Source organism: Budorcas taxicolor, chromosome 16 (genome assembly GCF_023091745.1).
Source record: "Budorcas taxicolor isolate Tak-1 chromosome 16, Takin1.1, whole genome shotgun sequence".
Taxonomy (NCBI): Eukaryota; Metazoa; Chordata; class Mammalia; order Artiodactyla; family Bovidae; genus Budorcas; species Budorcas taxicolor.
This window is the reverse complement of record NC_068925.1, coordinates 78247899-78269628: the sequence shown is the minus strand read 5'-3', so window position 1 is coordinate 78269628 and position 21730 is coordinate 78247899. Positions and strand designations below refer to the sequence as shown.

Sequence of the window (21730 nt, the reverse complement as noted above, 5' to 3'; positions counted from 1 at the left end):
TTAATTCACAGAAAAGAGCTAAAGTTGACAAAACTAGGTCCTCAGCTGCCTTAACTTGTTTTTCTGGATTCCACCCTTGGGCTCTCCTTGGAGTCCAGTAGCCCACACCTCAGGACGCTTTGGGAGCAGCAGCTGTGCTTGAAGCTCACTGTTGACACAACAGTGTGAGCTCTGGGCTGATTTCTCTAAGGACAGACAGGGCCGCCCCTTCCCACAGTTGCAGAAGCTGCCTGACCTAGAGCCACTGCCATGGCCAGCCAGTCGCAGGGCATCCACCAGCTCCTCCAGGCAGAGAAGAGGGCCAAGGACAAGCTCGAGGAAGCCAAGAGGAGTAAGTCTCTTCCATTCCATCTGATATGTCCGGGGCAAGAGGCACAGGTTCGATCCCTGGGTCGGGAAGATCCCTGGGAGTAAGATACAGCAGCCCACTCCAGTATTCTCGGCTGGAGAATCCCGTGGACTCAGGCTCCTCTGTCCACAGGGTCGCAGAGTTAGACACGACTGAGCACGCTCCTTCTGTCACGGAACGGGATGAGGGAGTGCAGCAGGGTGGGTGTGCACAGATGTTGGGGGTGGGGGGGTGCCAGTGAAATCCTGGTCCTACCACACTCCCTGGGAGGGGCTGGCCGCTTCCCAGAAACCACCCACGTGTCCGTGTCCCATCACTGTAGTGGGGATGGGCTTCTCGGCTCAGATCTGTAGGACCGGTCACGGGCTAAGGGAGACGGTTAAGGGCACTGAAGTCACGGAGCCTTAAGCTTTGCCTCTGAGTTTCCTCCATGGCACTACAGCTCAGAGTCTCAATACTGTGCCATGGTTCCGAGACGGACAACCGGGAACACCCTGGCAGCCCCGGGGCCCAGTCCTTGGTTGGGGAACTAAGATCTCATGAGTTCTGGAGCATGGCCAAGAAGAAAAAAAAACAAGGATGACTTCCAGATTGAATCTACTTAATAAGGACTGAATTTCCGCAAGTGACTTATCCTCTGTAAGCTTCGGTTTCTGTTCCTGTAAAATTGTGATCGTAACAGCTCATAGCTCATTCTCCTCCCTCTCTGGATGGCTTTTCATTTCCAATGTTCAAAAATTTTCGTTTGCTGTTTAGTTGCTTCAGTCATATCTGACTCTGTGTGACCCCGTGGACCGTAGGCCACCAGGCTCCCCTGTCCATGGGATTCTCCAGGCAAGAACACTGCAGTGGGCTGCCGTTTCTCTCTCCTGGGGGTCTTCCCAACCCAGGGATCAAACCTGCACTGGGTCTCTGGGGCTTTCGCTTCTCCTGCATTGTCAGGTGGAGTCTTTACCACTGAGACATCTCTAAAAATATTTCCATTTAATTCTCATCTGCTAACGTTCTTGCTATTCAGTCATGCATCTACTTAATTACATGTAGGATATCCTCATTAAACCGGTATCTCCTTCCTCTTCTCTTTGCTATTCACAACAACCATATGAATTAGGTATTAGTATTATTTCCATTTCATGTATGTGGAAACTGAGAGTCCATAATTTCCCATAATATTTTTTTAAAACTAGAAAAATTCATCCAGGTACTATGACCAAAGCATATCTTGTTTACTCCTCACACCAACCTATTTTGCAAAAAGGGGAACATGACCCTTAGAGAAATCACACCGGTTGCCCAAGGTCGCACAGAGGATACATCGTAGAGACAGACTTGGATGGGGTCTGAGTCCCCAGGCACAGTCTGCACTGTACAAAATGTACTTGATTTTTATATGAATGAACTAACACTGAAGACCTCTGACCCTCTCAGGCTCCCTGAGCCAAGATCTCTTTTTCGCACTCCTCCATTTCCTATCACATCGCCACTTAATCCATCACAGAGAGGGTCATCACCTTCCTCCTGACTACACGCTCTGTCCCTGCAGCAATCAGAATCTAAGCCCTGCAGATTAGGATAGTGTCTTAAAACCATTGTTTATCAGTTCAGTCAGTTCAGCCGTGTCCGACTCTTTGCGACCCCATGAATCGCAGCACGCCAGGCCTCCCTGTCCATCACCATCTCCTGGAGTTCACTCAAACTCACATCCATCGAGTCAGTGATGCCATCCAGCCATCTCATCCTCTGTCATCCCCTTTTCCTCCTGCCCCCAATCCCTCCCAGTATCAGAGTCTTTTCCAATGAGTCAGCGCTTCATACGAGGTGGCTAAAGTACTGGAGTTTCAGCTTTGGCATCATTCCTTCCAAAGAACACCCAGGGCTTATCTCCTTCCAAAGAACACCCAGGGCTTATCTCCTTTACAATGGACTGGTTGGATCTCCTTGCAGTCCAAGGGACTCTCAAGAGTCTTCTCCAACACCACAGTTCAAAAGCATCAATTCTTTGGCGCTCAGCTTTCTTCACAGTCCGACTCTCACATCCATATATGACCACTGGGAAAACCATAGTCTTGACTAGACAGACCTTTGTTGGCAAAGTAATGTCTCTGCTTTTTAATATGCTATCTAGGTTGGTCATAACTTTCCTTCCAAGGAGTGAGCGTCTTTTAATTTCATGGCTGCAGTCACAATCTGCAGTGATTTTGGAGCCCCAAAAAATAAAGTCTGACACTGTTTCCACTGTTTCCCCATCTATTTCCCATGAAGTGATGGGACCAGATGCCATGATTTTAGTTTTCTGTATGGTGGGTCCTGCTTTAACATGCTGAATGAAAGACAGACACAGGACACTGCAATGAAAGAGAGAGACAGAGACAGAGATGGAGAGAGACAGAGATGGAGAGAGAGACAGAGACAGAGATGGAGAGAAAGGGAGGGAGGAAGACAGAGAGGAGACAGAGAGAGACAGAGATGTAGAAAAAGAGAGAGAGAGGGAGACAGAGAGAGAGAGAGAGGGAGGCAGGGTCAGGCACCCCTCAGTCCCGGGGGGGTTTTCTACTGCAGGTAAAATCATTTTCTTTTCTTAAGATAAGTTGATTACCTGAGCACTCAGCCATGTGGGCACCAACAACAAAAAGAGAAAAAGCCCCGTGGAGGAGCTGGGAGAGGAAAGGCGGGCGAGAGCGAGCGAGGCCAACCCGGCCTGCCTCCGCCCGCCTCTGCGGGAGCCCAGCCGGGACTGGCCTGCTGGCGAGTGGTTAGGGCACCACACTTCTGGTGCAGGGGGCGTGGGTTCCATCCTTGGTCAGGGAACTAAAAATGAAATTCTTTAAAAAAATTTTTAATTAAAAATAAAATTTTTAAAAACATGGCCAAGGATAGCAAAATTGTATAAATGCAGAGCAACTGTATAGAAAAAAAAGTCGCCCAGGACCTGCTGGCTGAAACAGTGTAGAAAATTTGCTTATCTTTTATTCAAATTTCTTTACCACATTTAAACTTTCCAGAACAGAAGACAAGCTGATTTAAGACTTAATAATTATGTTACCTTTGCTTTCCCTTATAGAAGAAACAAAACAATAATAAAATACACAAACAATATTATCCATAAACAATAAGGTCCTACTGTGTGGCACAGAAAACTATATTCAGTACCCTATAATAAACTATAATGGAAAAGAATATTTTTAAAAAGAATGTATATGTGTGTATAACTGAATCACTTTCCTATACAGCAGAAATCAATACAACATTGTAAATCAACTATACTTCAATTTAAAAAAATGACAAATCAAAAAAAAATAAAAGACTATCATCGTAGGGTCCAAATGTTTTTTACCAATTATTTCTCATTTTTCAGTGTCATCAGAGCAGCCTAATGAGTCATGCAAGTTGTTGGGAGGTGGAACCCTCTACAGGATCTAACCTCGGATTTCATAATAAAGATAAAAGCCAAGCCTCTGTTCCTTTCCTCTAGTAAACATGCTGCCTTTGGGCAATCATCCCTCAGAAGTCAGTACTGGAAAATCCATACCGAGTTTTTCTTATGCAAAATGTTAACTTTGTCTACCAGTCACTGAAAGTGTTTGTGTACTTTTTTTTTCTTCGTCTTTGTTCAGAAGTAGTCAAGCAAATATCAGTCAGTAATAGTAAATACTGTGACCTTAAAAACCATTTTGGAGAATATGTTTGTGAATGTTATTTCAACCAATAACCTCTGCCGTCTGCACACACACAATTTTTTTTTAATTTACTTATTTTTTGATTGAAGGATAAATGCTTTGCAGAATTTTGTTGTTTTCTGTCAAACCTCAACGTGAATCAGCCACAGGTGTACATAATATCCCCTCCCTTTTGAACCTCCCTCCCCTCTCCCACCCCACCCCTCTAGGCTGATACAGAGGCCCTGTTTGTGCACTCAGTTTTTTTAAGCAAATATTTGCTTGTTTGTTTGGCTGCAGCAGGGGTTGCCCGTGGCACATGGGACCTCCCACGTTCGTGGCAGCACGTCGGCTCTAGCGCCCTGACCAGGGATCGAAGCTGGGCCCCTGCATTGAGAGCACAGAGTCTTAGCCCCTGGACCACCAGGGAAGTCCCTGCCCCCCACTTTATACAGGGTGTCTGTCTTTTTCCTCAAAAAGCGTGGGCCCTGAGGACCGTTTTCACTGGATAAGCCCGGTTTTCTTGCTCAGCTATAGCTGAGCATCGTACTCCCTTCACAGGCAGGCCGAGGTATCCTGGGTAGCTTCTCTTGTATTTCACTGTTCTTTTATTTCATTCATTTATTTATTCAGTTCAATTGCATCTTTGATCAGAATTAGAATAAAAAATTCAAGGTACTATTATCAACAGGAGGAAAAAGGACTTGTGTCTTTGGAAATACGATTTTTTTACTTTAAGCTTGACGTTTTATAAGAGCACTATTTATCTCACTTATACACATTGCAGACTCGGAGATGGAGACACCTGTAAGGATGGTAACCAGACAGTGTGGGCTGAGCCTTGGGCTGGCGGGATGGTGCTGGGCAGGCCCATGTTCCATGAAGTCCCACTGGATTACACTTTGTGAATATGTGATTGCTTAGTCGTGTCTGACTCTAAGAGATCCCGTGGACTGTAGCCCACCAGGCTCCTCTATCCACGGGATTCTCCAGACAAGAATACTGGAGTGGGTTGTGATGCCCTCCTCCAGGGGAATGATACTTTTGCAAAATAAATGATTTAAATATTTCTACTTCTTACTTAGATAACACATCAGTGAGTACAATAATATAGACTTGTTCGGATGGCTTGCCATGAGTTTTTTTTGTAATTGCTCATTTGTTTTCCCAATATACAGATATTCCAAATTTATTTCAACAAGCATCTTGACTTATTCATATTTTTCATGATGCAAGTGAGTGTTCTGATTCAGGGAGACATGAATTCTACTTAACTAATAAAACAAAAAATGTGGCAGTAGAAATTCATGGCCCTGTTTGGCATGTTTTGTAAGCTTGTACATGCTTCCTTTTACTTTATCGTCCACAGACTAATGGGGTATTTGTAGGTATACTGGACTTTGATATCTTCGAGTGGGTCGTGTTAAAATAATAACCATACAACATTGTCATCTATTAAAAACATTTGGTTATATTCAACCTAGGATCTACATAAAACTACGTATAATGTAAATATATATATTTTAACAAGGAAAGAACAAGTAAAAGGAAAACTGAAGGAATTACAAGCAGGCAGAGGAACAAGAGGAGACGCGAGGACCAGCAGAGAAGCCGCACTCTAGCAGTCAAGGCCCCAGTAGAGAAATGCTGCTTTGCTTTCCGGGTTATTTACTACTGTTTGTGGTAGGTGAGCAGAATGAGGGTGCCTGGTTATATCATAATATTAACAACCCTCTCAAAGCCAGGAGACTTTTTTTTTCCTCTCCTTCTATGTAGTAGAGCTTCCCAGGTGGCACAGTGGTAAAGAATCTGCCTGCCAATGCAGGTTTGATCCCTGAGAGAAGGGAATGGCAACCCACCCCCAGTATTCTTGCCTGGGAAAGCAATGGACAGAGGAACCTGGTGGGCTACAGCCCATGGGATCACACACACACACACACACACATGTGGTAAAACAGAATAAAGATGTTATTAGTAACAGATAGAATCTCCAAACACTCCCAAAGTGCCCTTTCTGTTTATACCAAATCAAGGTGACCCCTGCTCTGTTTATGCTTTTTTTTCCTTTTTCCATTTGGATACTTACTCTTTCTACCACACCCAACTACCTGACTTTGCTTCCACTGCTCAACAAACTTTTTTTCTCTGAGCCTTAGCTTCTTCTCAGGACTCCTGTAACCAGGCACCCCATACAGGGTGGCTGGCAGCAACAGAAAGGTGTTAGCCTCCAGGTTTGGCGGCCAGAGTCCAGACACAAGCTGCTGGGGGTGGGGGCGGCCCTTCCTCATGGGTCTCGGGGAGGACCTTTGCCCTGCTTGTCTCCCAGCTCCTGCTGATGGTCAGCAGCCCTTGCCTTCCCTTGGCCGGGAGCCGCGTCCTTCTAACACGCCTCTGCAGTCAGGCGGCTGTCGCTGTGTGTCTGCTCTGTGCCCCTATGCCTCCGTGTCCAAACTACCTCTCCTTTCTTGCTTTCTAGGTTTTGTTTTTGCTGTGAGTCCTTTTTAAGTCTTTACTGAGTTTGTACAACATGGTTTCTGTTGGTTTTTTTTTGGGGGAGGGGGGTTGCGGCACGAAGCATGTGAGATCTGAGCACCCCAACTAGGGATCGAACCTGCACCCCCTGCATTGGAAGGCACAGTCCTAACCACTGGACCACCAGGGAAGTCTCTCCCTCTCCTTTTAAGGTTGCCAGTCCTCAGGTAGAGGGCCCGTCTTAATCCAGCATGACCTCATCTCAACTTGATTACATCTACAAAACCCTTCTTTCCAAGAGAGGTCACATTCGCAGGTACCAAATGTAGACAGACTTTCGAGATGTGTAAACACAATCTAACATCTGCTGGTTGTCAGATTCACTTGATAGTCCTGTGTCCTTATACTCTTTGTCTATTTTTGTATGCCTTGAACTTCTGTATGCCTTGAATCTACATTTTAAAAATCCCCTTTGCTCCAGAAACTCTAATCAGAACTTTGTCCCTCCAGCTCCATCAAAGTTCCCTCTTGTCAAGACCAGCAAATTTGCTAAACCCAACTAATGAACAATCTCAGTCACAACTGAATTCTTCTTTCATCTCTGAAACCCTCCCTTTACTGGCCTCTGCAACCCTGCTCTCAGGCTTGAATTTCTGTCATTTTGCCAGTCTTTAGAGTAGGGGCCCCACCTGGGACGTGTCCTCTTCCGTATCCACAGACGCTGCCTAGGAGATTGCATCTAATTCTGTGACTTTAAACCTTGGCTCCGTGCTGATAATTCTCAAACTTTACGTCTCCAGCTTGGCCTGTTTCCCTGATCTCCAGATTTATATAAACATCAGCCTTCTCCCGATCTCCACTAGATGTTTACTGGGCATCACAATTACACTGCCCTCTTGACTTTGCTCCAGAATAAAATGTTGGAGCCAGCATGGGCTCACGTGTCCCTCCTATTTATCCCTCAACTCTCTTCAAAGGATACATAACTCCTTGCTAATTAATTCCATGGCTGCTCTGCTATTTCCGCTCATCATAAACATTTGTCTGAACCATTGCAGTAAGTTTCAGACCCAGCTTCCTGCTTCTCCCTTGCCCCTACAATCTGTTTTCATCACACCAGCTAAAGAAATTCGTGTAAAGCGCAAGTAGCAGAACGCCACATCTTGGCTAAAAACCCTTCACGGCTTTAGCATCTCAAGGACCCAAACCTTTACCCTCCTCGTGAGCTCTCTGTGCCCTGGCTTCTGCTGCCTCTCTGACGTCATCTAACACTCAGCCATTCTGCTCTCTCTGACCTGGGACCCACCATGAGGATGCCTTTACTGTTCTTTCAACAGGTCAAGTAGCGTTCCCGCTCAGGGGCTTCATGTCTATGGTTCCCTCTGCCTGCAATGCTCTTCCCGTTCAGGGGTTTGCATGGCCAATAATATTTCTTGAGGTCCCTGCTCATGTATCTCATCCTCTGAGAGGCTTGCCCTGTCTGTGTTAGCGCCTGCCCCTCTCTCTGACCCTTAGGCGCCTTTGTTCTCCTGCATGGTACTCATCATCTTTGCTGTATTATATCCTCACTGTGTCTTTTCTATTTCTGCCTCCCCCTATTACATTACACAGATCTGCCTGTGGCTTTTGCAGCTGTATCAACAGGACCCAGAAGAGTGGGCGACGCAGTAGACAGACAGTAGTACTGGTGGGCTAAATGTCTCTTATTTCCACTCCAGGGAACGTGTGTTGGCCACCTTGTTGGTTTTGGGGTTTTGGTTTTTTTTTCATTTTTATTTTATATTGGAGTATGGTTGATTAACAACGCTGTGCTAGCTTCAGTATACAGCAAAGCGATTCAAGTATACCTCTACAAGCATCCATTCTTTTTCAAATTCTTTTCCCATTTAGATTATTACAGAATACTTTTTTTTAACTTTTTGCTTTTTAATTGGGGTATAGCAAATTAGCAACGTGATAGTTGCCAAGTGAACAGTGAAGAGACTCAGCCATCCATATGCATGTACCCATCCTCCTCAACTCCCTGCCCGTGCAGGCTGCCACAGGACACTGAGCAGAGCTCCCCATGCTGACAGTAGGACCTTGTTGGTATCATTTCAAATAGAGCAGTGTGGACACGTCCAGCCCCCTCTCCCAATCTCTTCCTCCCGCCCTCTGCTCCTGGTAACCCTAAACTAGTTCTCTAAGTCTGTGAGTGTTCCTGTTTTGTACATAAGTTCACTGGTATCATTTTTTCAGATTCTGCATTTATGCAATATCTTCGGCTGTTTGTCTTTCTGAAGGTGGTGTAATTTTAAAATTGGGAAACCTCCTGCACAGAGACCCCAGCAAGAGGTTAACAGGAGCAGATCTGAGGCGCTCATTTTGCTTCGCCTCTGATGAGACAGCCGGCCTGAGGCTCCCCACTTCTTGCCCTGGATGCAATCGGGCGGAACATATGCAGGCCCTCCCGGCAGCAGCTGCCCAGTCCTTCCAGAAAACTGCTGTGCAAGCAGCCATCTCCCCGCGGCTCTCCTCTTTAATTGAATGAGAACCAGCAGGTGACCGGTGCCACGCGGGGGAATCAGACACACTCTCAGCTTGTCGCTGTGGGATGGAGCTAGTATTCGGCCTCTTAAGTGGAGTCCTGGATGCTTCTGGGGGCAGAGCGCTTGGAGAGCTTCTTACTAGCATTATTTCTATATGCTAGAATCATGACTCCGAGACCAGTATTTTTACCTAAGATGCAGTTAAGATGGAGAGTGCTCGACTGGATAAAACCAGATCCTGCAACCCATCATTATGTATCCTACAATCTATCCTAAGAAAATGTTGCTACATCTTAAATACATTTTTCTCCTAATGTCAGTCATGAGCAGTGATAAGAAAGTGGGCTGGGGATCCCAGAAGAGCGTACCTTGCCCACATATCATCTATTTGTCCTATGGATGATCCATGTCCAATTCCCACCAAATGGCTAGAACTATAAAGAATTGAAAAAGTGTGTAGATGCAAAATGGGGAGAACTGTTAATTAAGTAGGAAAAAGGTGAGCATTGGTGTGAATGTTCCACTAAGTCTCAAGCCTTAGAAGAGCAGTCATGTTCACGAGACCTTGGCTTTTACAGAGAATTTAGAGTAAAGTACCTGTTCTGAAGGAGGTCTGCTCAGTCCCACTCAAGTGAAATAGTCAAACACATTTCAATTTATAACTCAGAGACTCTCTTTATTCCATCTGTATACAGTGACTACCAAAGCATCTTGTATATAGTGGGAAGAGAAATTTACAAACCATTTACTCTCAAATACACCAAAGGTACATAAAGCCAAGTAAAGCATGTACCTAGATGAGAGATCAGAGTTTACATTAACATTTTCTGTTAATAAAACATTTGAAAAATAAACTAACATAAAAATTCTTTTATGCTACTTAATGAGAACATGCTTCTTAACTTACTTCTGTTGAAGTATCATTGACTTACAATGTTGTGTTCGTTTCAGTATATACATATATGTGTATACATATATATACATACATATACACACACATATATATGTATGCATGTGTACACATGGGTTTCCCTGGTGGCTCAGGCGGTAAAGAATCCGCCTGCAGTGCGGGAGACCCGGGTTCAATCCCTGGGTTGGGAAGATCCCCTGGAGAAGGGAAAGGCTACCCACTCCAGTATTCTGGCCTGGAGAATTCCTTGGGCTATACAGTCCACGGGGTCGAAAAGAATCGTACATGACTGAGCAACTTTGACAATCAAAATATATACACACACATATATATCTGTGTAAACACAGATCTATATACATATATATATATTCTTTTTCAGATGATTTTCCCTGATATGTTATTAGAAAATATTGAATATAGTTTCTTGTGCTATACAGCCCGTTGTTTATATTAATATATTTATGTATTTGTATATTTATATATGTTGTTGTTGTTTAGTTCTGATTTGTGTCTGACTCTGCGACCCCGTGGACTGTAACCCGGCAGGCTCTGCTGTCCCTGGGATTCTCCAGCCAAGAATATGGAGTGGGTTGCCATTTCCTTCTCCAGGGGATCTTCCCCACCCAGAGATCAAACCCATGTCTCCTGCATTGCAGGCGGGTTCTTTACCACCGAGCCGCCTGGGAAGCCCAGATCTGTATTTAGTGGTGCGTGTACGTTAGTCCCAAACTCCTAACTTATCCCTCTCCCCGACTGGCCCCTTTGGGAACCATAAGTTTGTTTTCTATGTCTGAGAAAATGCTTATTTAGTTCAAAGTCCACCCCATAGAGGCTTCCCGGGTGGCGCTAGTCGTAAAGAATCGGCCAGTGCGGGAGGTGTGAGAGGCACGGGCTCCATCCCTGGGCACGGAAGATCCCCTGGAGGAGGATCCCACCCCGGTATCCTTGCCCGGAAAAATCCATGGACAGAGGATCCTGGCGGGCTTACAGTCCACACGGTCACAAAGAGTCAGATACGACCGGAGCGACTTCGCAGGCACGCACTACCCCGTAAAACAAACCCTTGACAAAAACCATCAACAAAAGCTTAAGAGACATTACCAGAGAAAAGGAAATATGCTGTTAGATGGGCAAAAGGATAAAGGTATGTAACTAAAATAGGCAACAGATTTGGGGAAAAATTAATTTTGATACAGTTCAGGATTTCTTCAAAGTTTTTTTTTTTTTAATTTTTTTTAGGATTTCTTCAAAGTGTTAAAGCTCATGAAGCATGAGTATCTGAAGGCGGTGGGTGGCGAGTGACCAGCCGAGATAACTGTTTCTCTGTAACCCCCAGACTTCCTCTGGCTGTCAAACAAAGTCACAGGCTTACCTAATGATCTCCACAGCTCCGTGCTTGTCTGAAACTTTGATCTTCGTTGCTGTCTGCTGGCTTAAGGCTTACACCTTTGCTCTTAATAAAAGAAAAGAGAGCTACTTAACTAAATCTCCTCACCATTAAAAACAATTGGTTTTACAATCACTTTCAAGTCCCCCTCAGAGAGAAAGCTGCTACAAAAAAAATCTACTTTGATGTGTTGTGGGGCTTAATCAGACTTTCTAGAGTCAACAAACGGGAAGAGAAAAAATCCAATAAAATACTTTAAAAAAATTGTGAGTCGGTTTGATAGAGTCTGAGTAGCATGTTTGTGCACTTGGATATCTGCCAGTATTAAATAGAATCCAGTTGGTATGGACTGAAGGATTCCTGGCACCAAATCAGGACAGAAAATCTGACCAAATAATGTCTGCTCGAGTCAGTGACAACTAAAATCTGTCCCCTGGCTGGTACTGTGAGTAAATGGGCGGGTATCTACTGAAACATGGACCTGTGAAAGAACGTTGTCATGTCCATGTTCAAAAGAATCCAATTGAAAAAAATCAGGGATTTTTCAATATCTATCATTTTTTTAACAAAGGGTGTCATCCTAGAAAGAAAAAGAAAAAAAAAAAAGAAAATGTAAGACCACATCCACATTTTTAGAAGTTAAGTTGAAAATTCCAGATGTGTTGAAAAGAAATATCACTCCTTCTGTGCCCCTGTTAATTTTCAGGAAAAGTCAAGCGACTGCGCCAAGCCAAGGAGGAAGCGATGGTAGAAACCGATCAGTACAGGATGCAGCGAAATGAGGAGTTTCGACAGAAACAGGCGAAGGTGAGTAAGAGAGTCAGCACCGAGTGTTTTGCAGCATAGACTCTAAGGCATGAATATATTCATTAATAATAAGGTATTGATCCTCCTAAGCGTCACGCACAACGTTGTCGTTTAGTTGCTAAGCCATGTCTGACTCTCTGCCACCCTATGGACTGTAGCCCTGCAGGCTCCTCTGTCCATGGGATTTTCCCAGGCAAGAACACTGGAGTGGGTTGCCATTTCCTCCTCCAGGGGATCTTCTCCACCCAGGGATCAAACCTGCGTCTCCTGCATTGGCAAGTGGGTTTGTCATTGCTGAGCCACCAGGGAGGTCCATCATGATACCAGGAGAGAAAAATACACGGGACGCAGCTAATAGAGTTCAGCCTAGGCTAAATATGGGGCTTCCCTGGTGGCTCAGCTGGTAAAGAATCTGCCTGCAATGTGGGAGACCTGGGGTTAGAAAGATCCCCTGGAAAGGGGAAAGGCCACCCACTCCAATATTCTGGCCTGAAGAATCCCATGGACATAGAATGAATTGCAAAGAGTTGGACACAACTGATCAACTTTCACTTCACTTCAAGGCTGAATATCAAATAAAATCACCTTTTTTTTTTTTAAAGATTTTTTGATATGGATTGACCATTTTTAAAGTCTTAATTGAATTTGTTACAATATTACTTCTATTTGATGTTTTGGGCTTTTGGCCCCCGAGGCATGTAGAATCTTAGCTCCCCAACCAGGGATCAAACCCATACCCCCTGCATTGGAAGAATGCAGAATCCTAATCCTTGATCTCCAGGAAAGTCCCTCAAACAAATGTTACGAAATTCCTGATTTTACATTTTCACTTCCGAGGCATTTTGATTTGTCAGAGGAAGTATCAATCAGTAGTTATTATCTAACACAGTATAGGTTAAAAATCATGTTCTCAAATATACAAGTGAATGGAATTGGTTAAAGTATCATTCCTGCTATAGATTATTGACTAATACATTTAAATAAGAAAAAATCTCAGAGAACATTTCTTTTTCTTGCTGCTGTCTATTAGCATTTCCTAGTAGAATCAATAAAAAGTGCTGCACAGTGTTTACAATGAGCTTGCTAGGCCAAATTTCCTTTGGTGAACTTAAGATTTGCAAATGATCCATGTAGCTGCTGTAAATTGCTGAAAGGTCTTCTGGGTTTTCTTTATGATTTCCTTTTCAATTGGCTGACTTCATTCAACAAATCTTTTATTAAAAAATTAAGAAGTGCTTTTTCTTACAGTAGCATTTTTAAAATATCTGCAGTTTACAGTAGAAAAATATAAGTGCATGAATTTTTCTGAGCCGACTGCAGCACAGACTAAAAGAAGTGATGAAGTTCCACGTGCCATAACCAAAGTTTGTATGTTCTCTTTATGCCTCAGCAAAATTATAAATAAAGCTCTGCGTAGAAGCTGGCCGTTGCAAGATGAACTACGAGCAGTTTGTAAATCTCTCTGTTTACAACTTTGATTTTAGTGGCAGTTGGTACGGAACTCGTGTAGGATTAGGTACATTAGATCTCACAGTAGGAAAAACTTTTCCAAGGGGCTATTTCTTAAAATAAAATGTCCTTCCTAGAATAAACTGGGCAACTTAGCAAAAGCAACTCCTTCTTATCAATATTTGGAAAAATAACTCATAAGATTCCAAGAATATACATGCATATATGCCCTCCACGACTGGCCCCTGGGAATCTTCCCAACGTCAGCTCTGAAAATGGCATGCACTTACTTTTTACTCTGAACTGCAGATATTCGTCAAATGCCAGGGTAGGAAACAGCATTGCTTTATATTTTCATGAAGGATTTATGGAGTGAAGCCAGCTAGTTGAAAAGGAAATCATAGGGAAACACCAGAAGGCTTGTTAGCAATAGACAACAATATCTACTTTGGCCATTTGTAACTTTTTTTTGTCTCGACTTGCCCTGTTCTAGCCATATGTCTCCTCATTTTTCCCCAGAAGAACTAAGTAGGCAGCTGCCACCAGGCCTTTGCATATGCTATGTCCATTCTGTGGTTCTTCTTTAACACACATTCACCTCTCCTTGGTCTCTGTTTAGGTGTTAGCTCTTCTTACTGATCACCTTGTCTATAATAATGTCTCTGGTTAAAAAAAAAAAAATCCATTATAGCCAGAGCATTTATCACTACTGGATATATTATATATTAAAAAAAAATTTTTTTTGCTTATTGTTTATCTTTCCTTCTGGACTGTGAGCACCAAAGTGATGGTTCTTTGTTTTGTTCTCTGTTGCTTTTGATATTGGAATAGCGTCTGCTCCTCCATAAGTATCCAATAAGTATTCACTGTACGAATAAGTAACTAAGCATCTCTTCCATGGGCATCTTTTTCTTTTTGAATTCTGTCATGTGTCCGTATATGCTCAGTCATATCTGACTCTCTGCAGCTTCATGAACTGTGGCCCACCAGGCTCCTCTGTCAATGGAATGTTCCCAGCAAGAATACTGCAGTGGGTTGCCATTTCCCTCTCCAAGGGATCTTCCTGACCCAGAGATTGAATCTGCACCTCCTGCACTGGCTGGCAGATTCTTTACCTCTGTGCCACCTGGGAAGCCCATGACATATTAGGACCGCCCCCCAAGAAAAAAAATAACCATTCTTGATACCAATCAGCTTTTCTGATCCTGTGTGGGACATTTCTAACATACGCATTACTATTTTTTTTAAGTAATTACAAAACTGACCATCGTCTTAGAAAGTAACTGGGTTTACTCCCTTGAAATTTTATTTCTCCAGAAGAATCTCCTACAGTGTAAATCTGGCTCAGGATATTTATTCTCTGCATCAGAGAGTCATTAAAACTCCTCATGGCTCTCATAATTAGAGCTCTAAGCCAATTTTACAGCTAGTTGATCAAAAGCTCACATAGAAAGGTCAGCATGTTTAGATCTCTGTTACCTCAAGTATATTGGAAACCACAAGCACGGATCTTCTCTCCTTGCATGACCCCCATATGTCAGACAGAGAGCTAGTCCACTAAAGCTCATCATTGTTAACCCAGGGCACATAGAAGGTCTGGGAGGAGACCCAAGAAACCAGCTCTCTGCCTGCTGCTGGGGTTGCACCTTGCTGCTCCTTTTGGGGGTTGTTTTTTAGCTCTTGTTAATGTATTTTCCAATTCCCCTGACTCATCAAGAGAAACAAGTACTCCTGCGTGGGCTGTATATCAATGAATAGTACTCTAGCCTAGAAAATCCCATGAACGGAGGAGCCTGGTAGGCTGCAGTCTGCGGGGTCGCCAAGAGTCGGACATGACTGAGCGACTTCACTCTCACTTTTCACTTTCATGCATTGAAGAAGGAAATGGCAACCCACTCCAGTGTTCTTGCCTGGAGAATCCCAGGGATGGAGGAGCCTGGCGGGCTGCTATCTATGGGGTGGCACAGAGTCGGACACGACTGAAGTGACTTAGCAGCAGCAGCAGCAGCAGCAGAGTGATAAAGAATCCACCTGCAATGCGGGAGACCTGGATTCGATCCCTGGGTTAGGAAAATGCTCTGGAGGAGGGCATGACAACACACTCCAGGGTTCTTGCCTGGAGAATCCCAGGGACAGGGAGCCTGGTGGGCTGCTGTCCATGGGGTCGCACAGAGTCAGACACGCCTGAAGCGACTTAGCAGCAGCAGCAACTATTTTCTTATTCTTTGTTTGACTTTATCGCTTGCTAAAATTTCATACCACTCAGCAAGGAGAAGGACCAAACTAGTAAAACATGCAACAGCCTGGATCATTCTAGAAAGATGCTACACTGAGTGAGAGAAGGGAAGATGAAAGTCGCTCGGTTGTGTCCGTCTCTTTGCGATCCCATGGACTGTAGCCCACCAGGCTCCTCTCCTCTCCAAGCCAGAATGTTGGAGTGGGTAGCCCTTCCTGTCTCCAGGGGATCTTCCCAAGCCAGGGACTGAACCCAGGTCTCCTGCATTGCAGGTGGATTCTTTACCATCTGAGCCACCAAGGAAGCCCTCTGAGCCACAAGGGAGTGAGAGAAGGCCATCATTTATACTGTATGATTCCATTTATATGGACACAAAATATATACTCCATTCCCTTTATACGATGTACTCAAACGACAAATCTCTAGTGATACAGTTACTTCAACCACCCTGCAGGACCTTGGAAAAGCTCTACAAACAGCATCTTCTAATGAGAAAACAGTAGATTGCTACCATGGAAATATTAAACACTGTTAATGCCAATAAAAGGTGGACTGACCAGGCATCTATACAAAAGATCCAAAAATGAGTGCTCTGGTCATATTGAAGATTTTTATATCTTTAATATTCCTAAATTCACATCATGAAAGTATTTTTGTTTCCTTGAAGCAGCTACAAATTGAGAATGCAAAACTGTGGGCAGGAACTGAACCTCTGTTGGCCTCAAACTGAAATACAACTTACAAAGAAATGTATTTAATGTTGAAAGATTTCACCAGCACTGTTGGTCATTAAATTGTAAAGCTATACACATCAGTCTCAACACTGAAGGTTTGCAAATTCACATGAAGAGGTCCTTCAGTGGTAGCCTCTGACCCAATGCACTGCTACGTATCACATCGTTACCCACTTCTATTTTACATAGTGTCCCAAGCATCCAAACAGCAGGCTTTGGCCGACAAGAGCGATTGAGCACAGGTAGTAAGTCCTCTGTAACGCCTGGTGATCCACTCACTGTCTCCTGTTCAACCTACATATGGAGCATCTGTTATGTGCCTGACAGTGTTTGAGGCGCTTCAGCTCATCAGTGGCTGAGATAACCCTTACCCTGGTCCTTGCAGAGCTTACATTCTTTCATGTAACTCCTGTGTGGCTTAAATCAGCACTGTCTTCAGATACAAATGGAATTCTTCCCAAAGAAGACCATTTAAAACGGTATATGGGAACTTCCCTGGCAGCCCAGTGGCTGAGACCTTCCAATGCAGGGGGATCAGGTACAATCTCTAGTTGGGGATCTAAGATCCCACATGCCTCATGGCAAAATAAAATAAAATAAAATAAGACAGAAGCAATACTGTAATAAGTCAGTAAAGACTTTTAAAATTGTCCACATTAAATTCATGCTGATGTATAGCAGAAACCATCACAATACTGTAAAGTTAATATCCTCCAATTAAAAATAAAATTTAAAAAACTATAAAAAATCTATTAAAAATAAAAGAAGGTGGTCTGTAGTGAGTCAAGGTATGATATTGTCCAGGAAATACTGCAAAAACTCAAATTATTGTGGATCAAATAAACTTAGAAATAATATGCTCATTTATACAGGATGAAATACAAGAGTTTGGGTTATTAAAAGGGTATTCCAACATTTCTGAAAGTTTAAGATGGATTATACACATTTTAAAGTGCAAGCAACACAGTGATACATCATAATAATTATTACTAACATTTACTGTCCATCCTAAAGGAAGTCAGTCCTGGGTGTTCATGGAAGGACTGATGCTGAAGCTGAAACTCCAATTCTTTGGCCTCCTGATGCGAAGAGCTGACTCACTGGAAAAGACCCTGATGCTGGGAAAGATTGAGGGCAGAAGGAGAAGGGGACAACAGAGGATGAGATGGTTGGATGGCATCAATGGACATGGGTTTGGGTGGACTCCGGGAGTTGGTGATGGACAGGGAGGCCTGGCGTGCTGCAGTTCATGGGGTCACAAAGAGCTGGACATGACTGAGTGACTGAACTGACTGATTGATTACTTGCTCAGTGCTAAGCTTCTGTGCTAAACACCACCTTCATAATAGACATCTTCAGGAAATTATCCTGCTGTCTTAACCAAGCACATCAGGAATACACACCTAATGCTGGTACCTGTCACCTGTTGTCCTGCACCTTCACTGTCAAAGATGGCCATTCTCATGTGGCTTCCAAGCACTTGAAGTGCAGCCCGTCCAGATGAAGATGCTCTATAAATAAAACACACGCCAGGTGATAGGAACTTGTTCTTCAATCACTCAGTCGTGTCCGACTCTCTGCGACCTCATGGACTGCAGCACCTCAGTCTTCCCTGCCCTTCACTATCTCCCAAAGTTTGCTGAAATTTAGGGCCATCGAGTCAGTGATGCCGTCTCTCTCATCCTCTGTCGCCCTCTCCTCCTGCCTTCAATCTTTCCCAGCATCGGGGTCTTTTCCAATGAGTCAGCTCTTCCCATCAGGAGGCAAAAGCATTGGAGCTGCAGCTTCAGCATCAGTCCTTCCAATGAATATTCAGGACTGATTTCCTCTAGGATTAACTGGTTGGATCTCCTTGCTGTCCAACAAACTCTCAAGAGTCTTCTCCAGCCCCACAATTCGAAAGCACGAATTCTTTGGCACTCGGCCTTCTTTATGGTCCAGCTCTCACATCCATGCATGACTACTGGAAAAACCACAGCTTTGACTAGATGGACCTTTGTCAGCAAAGTGATGGCTTTGCTTTTTAATACATTGCCTAGGTTTGTCACGACAAACAATAATGCAATAATTTCACATTAAAATAATAGCATGGCTATATTGGGCTAAATACAAATATTGTTCAAGCTAATTTTTCCAATTTTTTAAATACAATTCTAGATAATTTTAAATTACATTTATGGCTCACTTTGAGGCTATTACAATTCTGCATGCTTTGCATTCGTAAATCTGGTTGACTTTTTACAATAAACCCATCAAATAGGTGATGTTACCCTCATTTAAAAAATAAAGATCTTAAGGCTGAGATGAAAATTTCCAAAGTCCAATGGGACAGCTGCAGGAATCCAGCCTAATAATAACTATTTTTAATAATTCTCCGAAGAAAAGTAGGTAATATTATATTTTCATAACAGTGTGTCTTTTAAATTTTTCACTATTTAAGACATTAATTTAGTAACGGTAATTTTTTTTTTGAATTTGGTATAAAATCCAATATTGGATGTAGAGGAAAGTTTTAATTTTGGTAGAACTACTTTGGTAAGTAGTTTTCTATTATTTTTCAACAGCTTTGTAGCAAGGAAAATTTCATCCACATGTCTGTGCTTCTTGTGTACTCACTTATCAAAATGTTATTTTATAAAAGCTATTTGATGTCTTAGAAGCTATATCACTTCAAAATGATTTTGTTTGAACTAGAAAGACCCAGCTGCCTGAACTATAAACAGAAAAGAACTTGAACCTGATGCCTCAGTGACATTTGATTTCAAGTCTGGGACCCAGAAAGATCATTCAGATTCTAGAATTTAGAAAAGTCTAACATCCTTGAAGTAGAAGTCAATCATTAGTGGAGTCTCCTGGTAAATTAAATGCACGCTTTCCCCAAACACTCAGGGAAGAGAAAAACAAACAAACAAAAACCAGCTGTATTGCCTTCACAATTCCCTGTTCAAGAAAGGCTGAGTTTACAGAGCAGACCAATTAGGAGGTGACTGTTTGCTTTAGCAAAGGATAATCTTACAAAGGGTTTCACCGCAGAATTTCTTTAAATTGGTAACTCCGCTGGTAAAATTATCTTTCTGCTTTTTCATACTGTTCATGGAAATTATATTTCAGTCATATCATTACTTGACAGAGAAGCTAAGAGAGAGAGGAGACGATAGGAAATACTGGTGATCACTGTTAGTGAGAAAACAATCAGAAAGATAAGTGACACTGAGTCTAAAACTGTAATGGGACTAAATCGACAACTACAGGTCTTCTTCGACTTACACTGGGGTTAATTTCTGGTAAACACACGGCAGGTTGAAACTACTGAAGTCAAAAATGTATTGAATATACCCAACCTACCCATGGGCTTCCCAGGTGGCTCACTGTTAAAAAAAAAAAACCTGACATCAATGCAGGAGACATGGGTTCAGTCTCTGTGTTGGGAAGATCTCCTGGAGGAGGAAATGGCAACCAACTCCAGTATCCTTGTCAGGAGAATCCCATGAACTGAAGAATCTCGTAGGGTATGGTCCATAGCGTCGCAGAGAGTTGGACACAACTGAGTGTCTGAACACACACAATAAATGATATATCTGGGCTTCTGAAGGTATCTTATGGGGCATATTGTGGCTGTATATTCCTAAAAAGACAGATTTAAAGAGTCCAGATAATTTATTTTAAAAATTCACAAACCAGTTATTTGCTCTTTCAAGACCAGCAATAATGGGTTTAATGATGTCTTTCAACTTTATTTGCCAGACTTTTAATTCAGAAAGTAAGACACAGGAACTCTGTGGAAACTATCATAAATACATGAAAAAAACTTCTGAGCATGGTATTAATATAATGATCGTGAACTTGCCCTCAATTTGTACTGTGTGAAGGTCAACTTAGAAGTCACCTGCTGTGGCCAGCTTCCGTTTTTTTTTAATAGTTGGTTTACAACATAGCTTCAGTTGTACAGCATAGTGATTCAGCTTTGATCTTTTTTGCAGATTATATATTTTTTAGAAAAGTTTATCCATCCCACTCACAGCATTGGTGACCTTATCCATTTTCTGAAAAAATTCTGGAAAAATAATGCACAATGCAAATGATAGTCCAAACTGAATTTAACTTACAAAACAAGGAAATTTTAATATGATGTACAGTGTAGTGAATTCTGTTTTATTTTGGTAGATAATGGGCTCTCAGAGTAATGTCTTAGAAGAAATCGAAGTGCAAACCCTAGGGAAGATAAAAGAACTAAATGCAAGCTACAGCGCGTCCATGGAAAGCGTGATCAATGAGCTTTTAAGCATCGTCTGTGATGTCAAACCAGAAATCCACGTGAACTACAGAATCACCAACTAAATGTGCATCTGATTGTTCAATAGTGTTTTCATGCCCCCCGGTTGTTTATGGCTTCATGTTTGTATTAAGAGATTTGAAATGTTACATCTTGAATTTACTACACATCTACAGATTTTCATGTGATGTAATTCACACATGAATACTGAATTTAAAAGCAAACCAACAAAACAGTCGTCATATCTCTCCTGGTGGAAGGTGTGACCTTCTCTTCTAATTTTTTACACATGAGCAAAAGCATGGATGGGGCCACTTTTAGTGGGGATGGGTTGTTTTTTTCCTAATTTCTTCCCCTCTTTATCAGTTTAGAAAATGTGTTCTTAGTTGTGGTTGTTGAAAGGTCATTTTAAGGGAGGTAGAATCATGACTCTGATATTGGTATAAAATTATTATATGTTAAGGATTTTACGTAACTCATTAATCAATGAGGAAACCAGTAAGATGTTATCACTAGTTCAAAGAATAAGACCTTCAAAGATAGAAAGAGAGACAATAGATAGACACACACACACACACATACATGTATACATACATGAAGAGAAACGGGCTATATAACTATTCTCTCTGCCTAATCTCAACTAGGCAAACATTCTTCTCTTTCAAGCAGAAAAAAAAAATTTTTTTAAATGACAGATGAGTTGCTAGCACACATGTTTAGGCTGAAAACAAACAAAAAAAAATCAAACAACAACAGCAACAATAAAAGCTTAAAGGAGCAGGTTAGGGTGTATGATGGCCTGAATGCTTGCATTCCCCACCCCCAAATGCATACGCAGAAATCAATCCCTATTGTCATGGTGTTTGGAGGTAGAACCTTGGGAGACCATCAAGTTCTGAGGGTGGCACTCGTGTGAAGGGACGAGTGGC

The 21730-nt window shown here is 42.6% G+C and overlaps 1 protein-coding gene across 1 annotated transcript; it reads left to right on the top strand.

The window, feature by feature from the left end:
* Nucleotides 1–249: 249 nt before the first annotated feature.
* ATP6V1G3 (ATPase H+ transporting V1 subunit G3) lies at nt 250–20866 on the top strand. Its single transcript, XM_052654126.1, has 3 exons — nt 250–331; nt 12009–12109; nt 20693–20866. The coding sequence occupies exons 1-3, from the start codon at nt 250–252 to the stop codon at nt 20864–20866; spliced, it is 357 nt and encodes a 118-aa protein (XP_052510086.1).
* Nucleotides 20867–21730: the final 864 nt, after the last annotated feature.

Bases quoted from the DNA above. Each gene is read 5' to 3' on its own strand.
- ATP6V1G3 (XM_052654126.1), top strand. From the start codon at position 250: ATGGCCAGCCAGTCGCAGGGCATCCACCAGCTCCTCCAGGCAGAGAAG. The intron at 332-12,008 runs GTAAGTCTCTTC...GTTAATTTTCAG, and splicing joins GCTCGAGGAAGCCAAGAGGA to GAAAAGTCAAGCGACTGCGC. The intron at 12,110-20,692 runs GTGAGTAAGAGA...TTATTTTGGTAG, and splicing joins TTCGACAGAAACAGGCGAAG to ATAATGGGCTCTCAGAGTAA.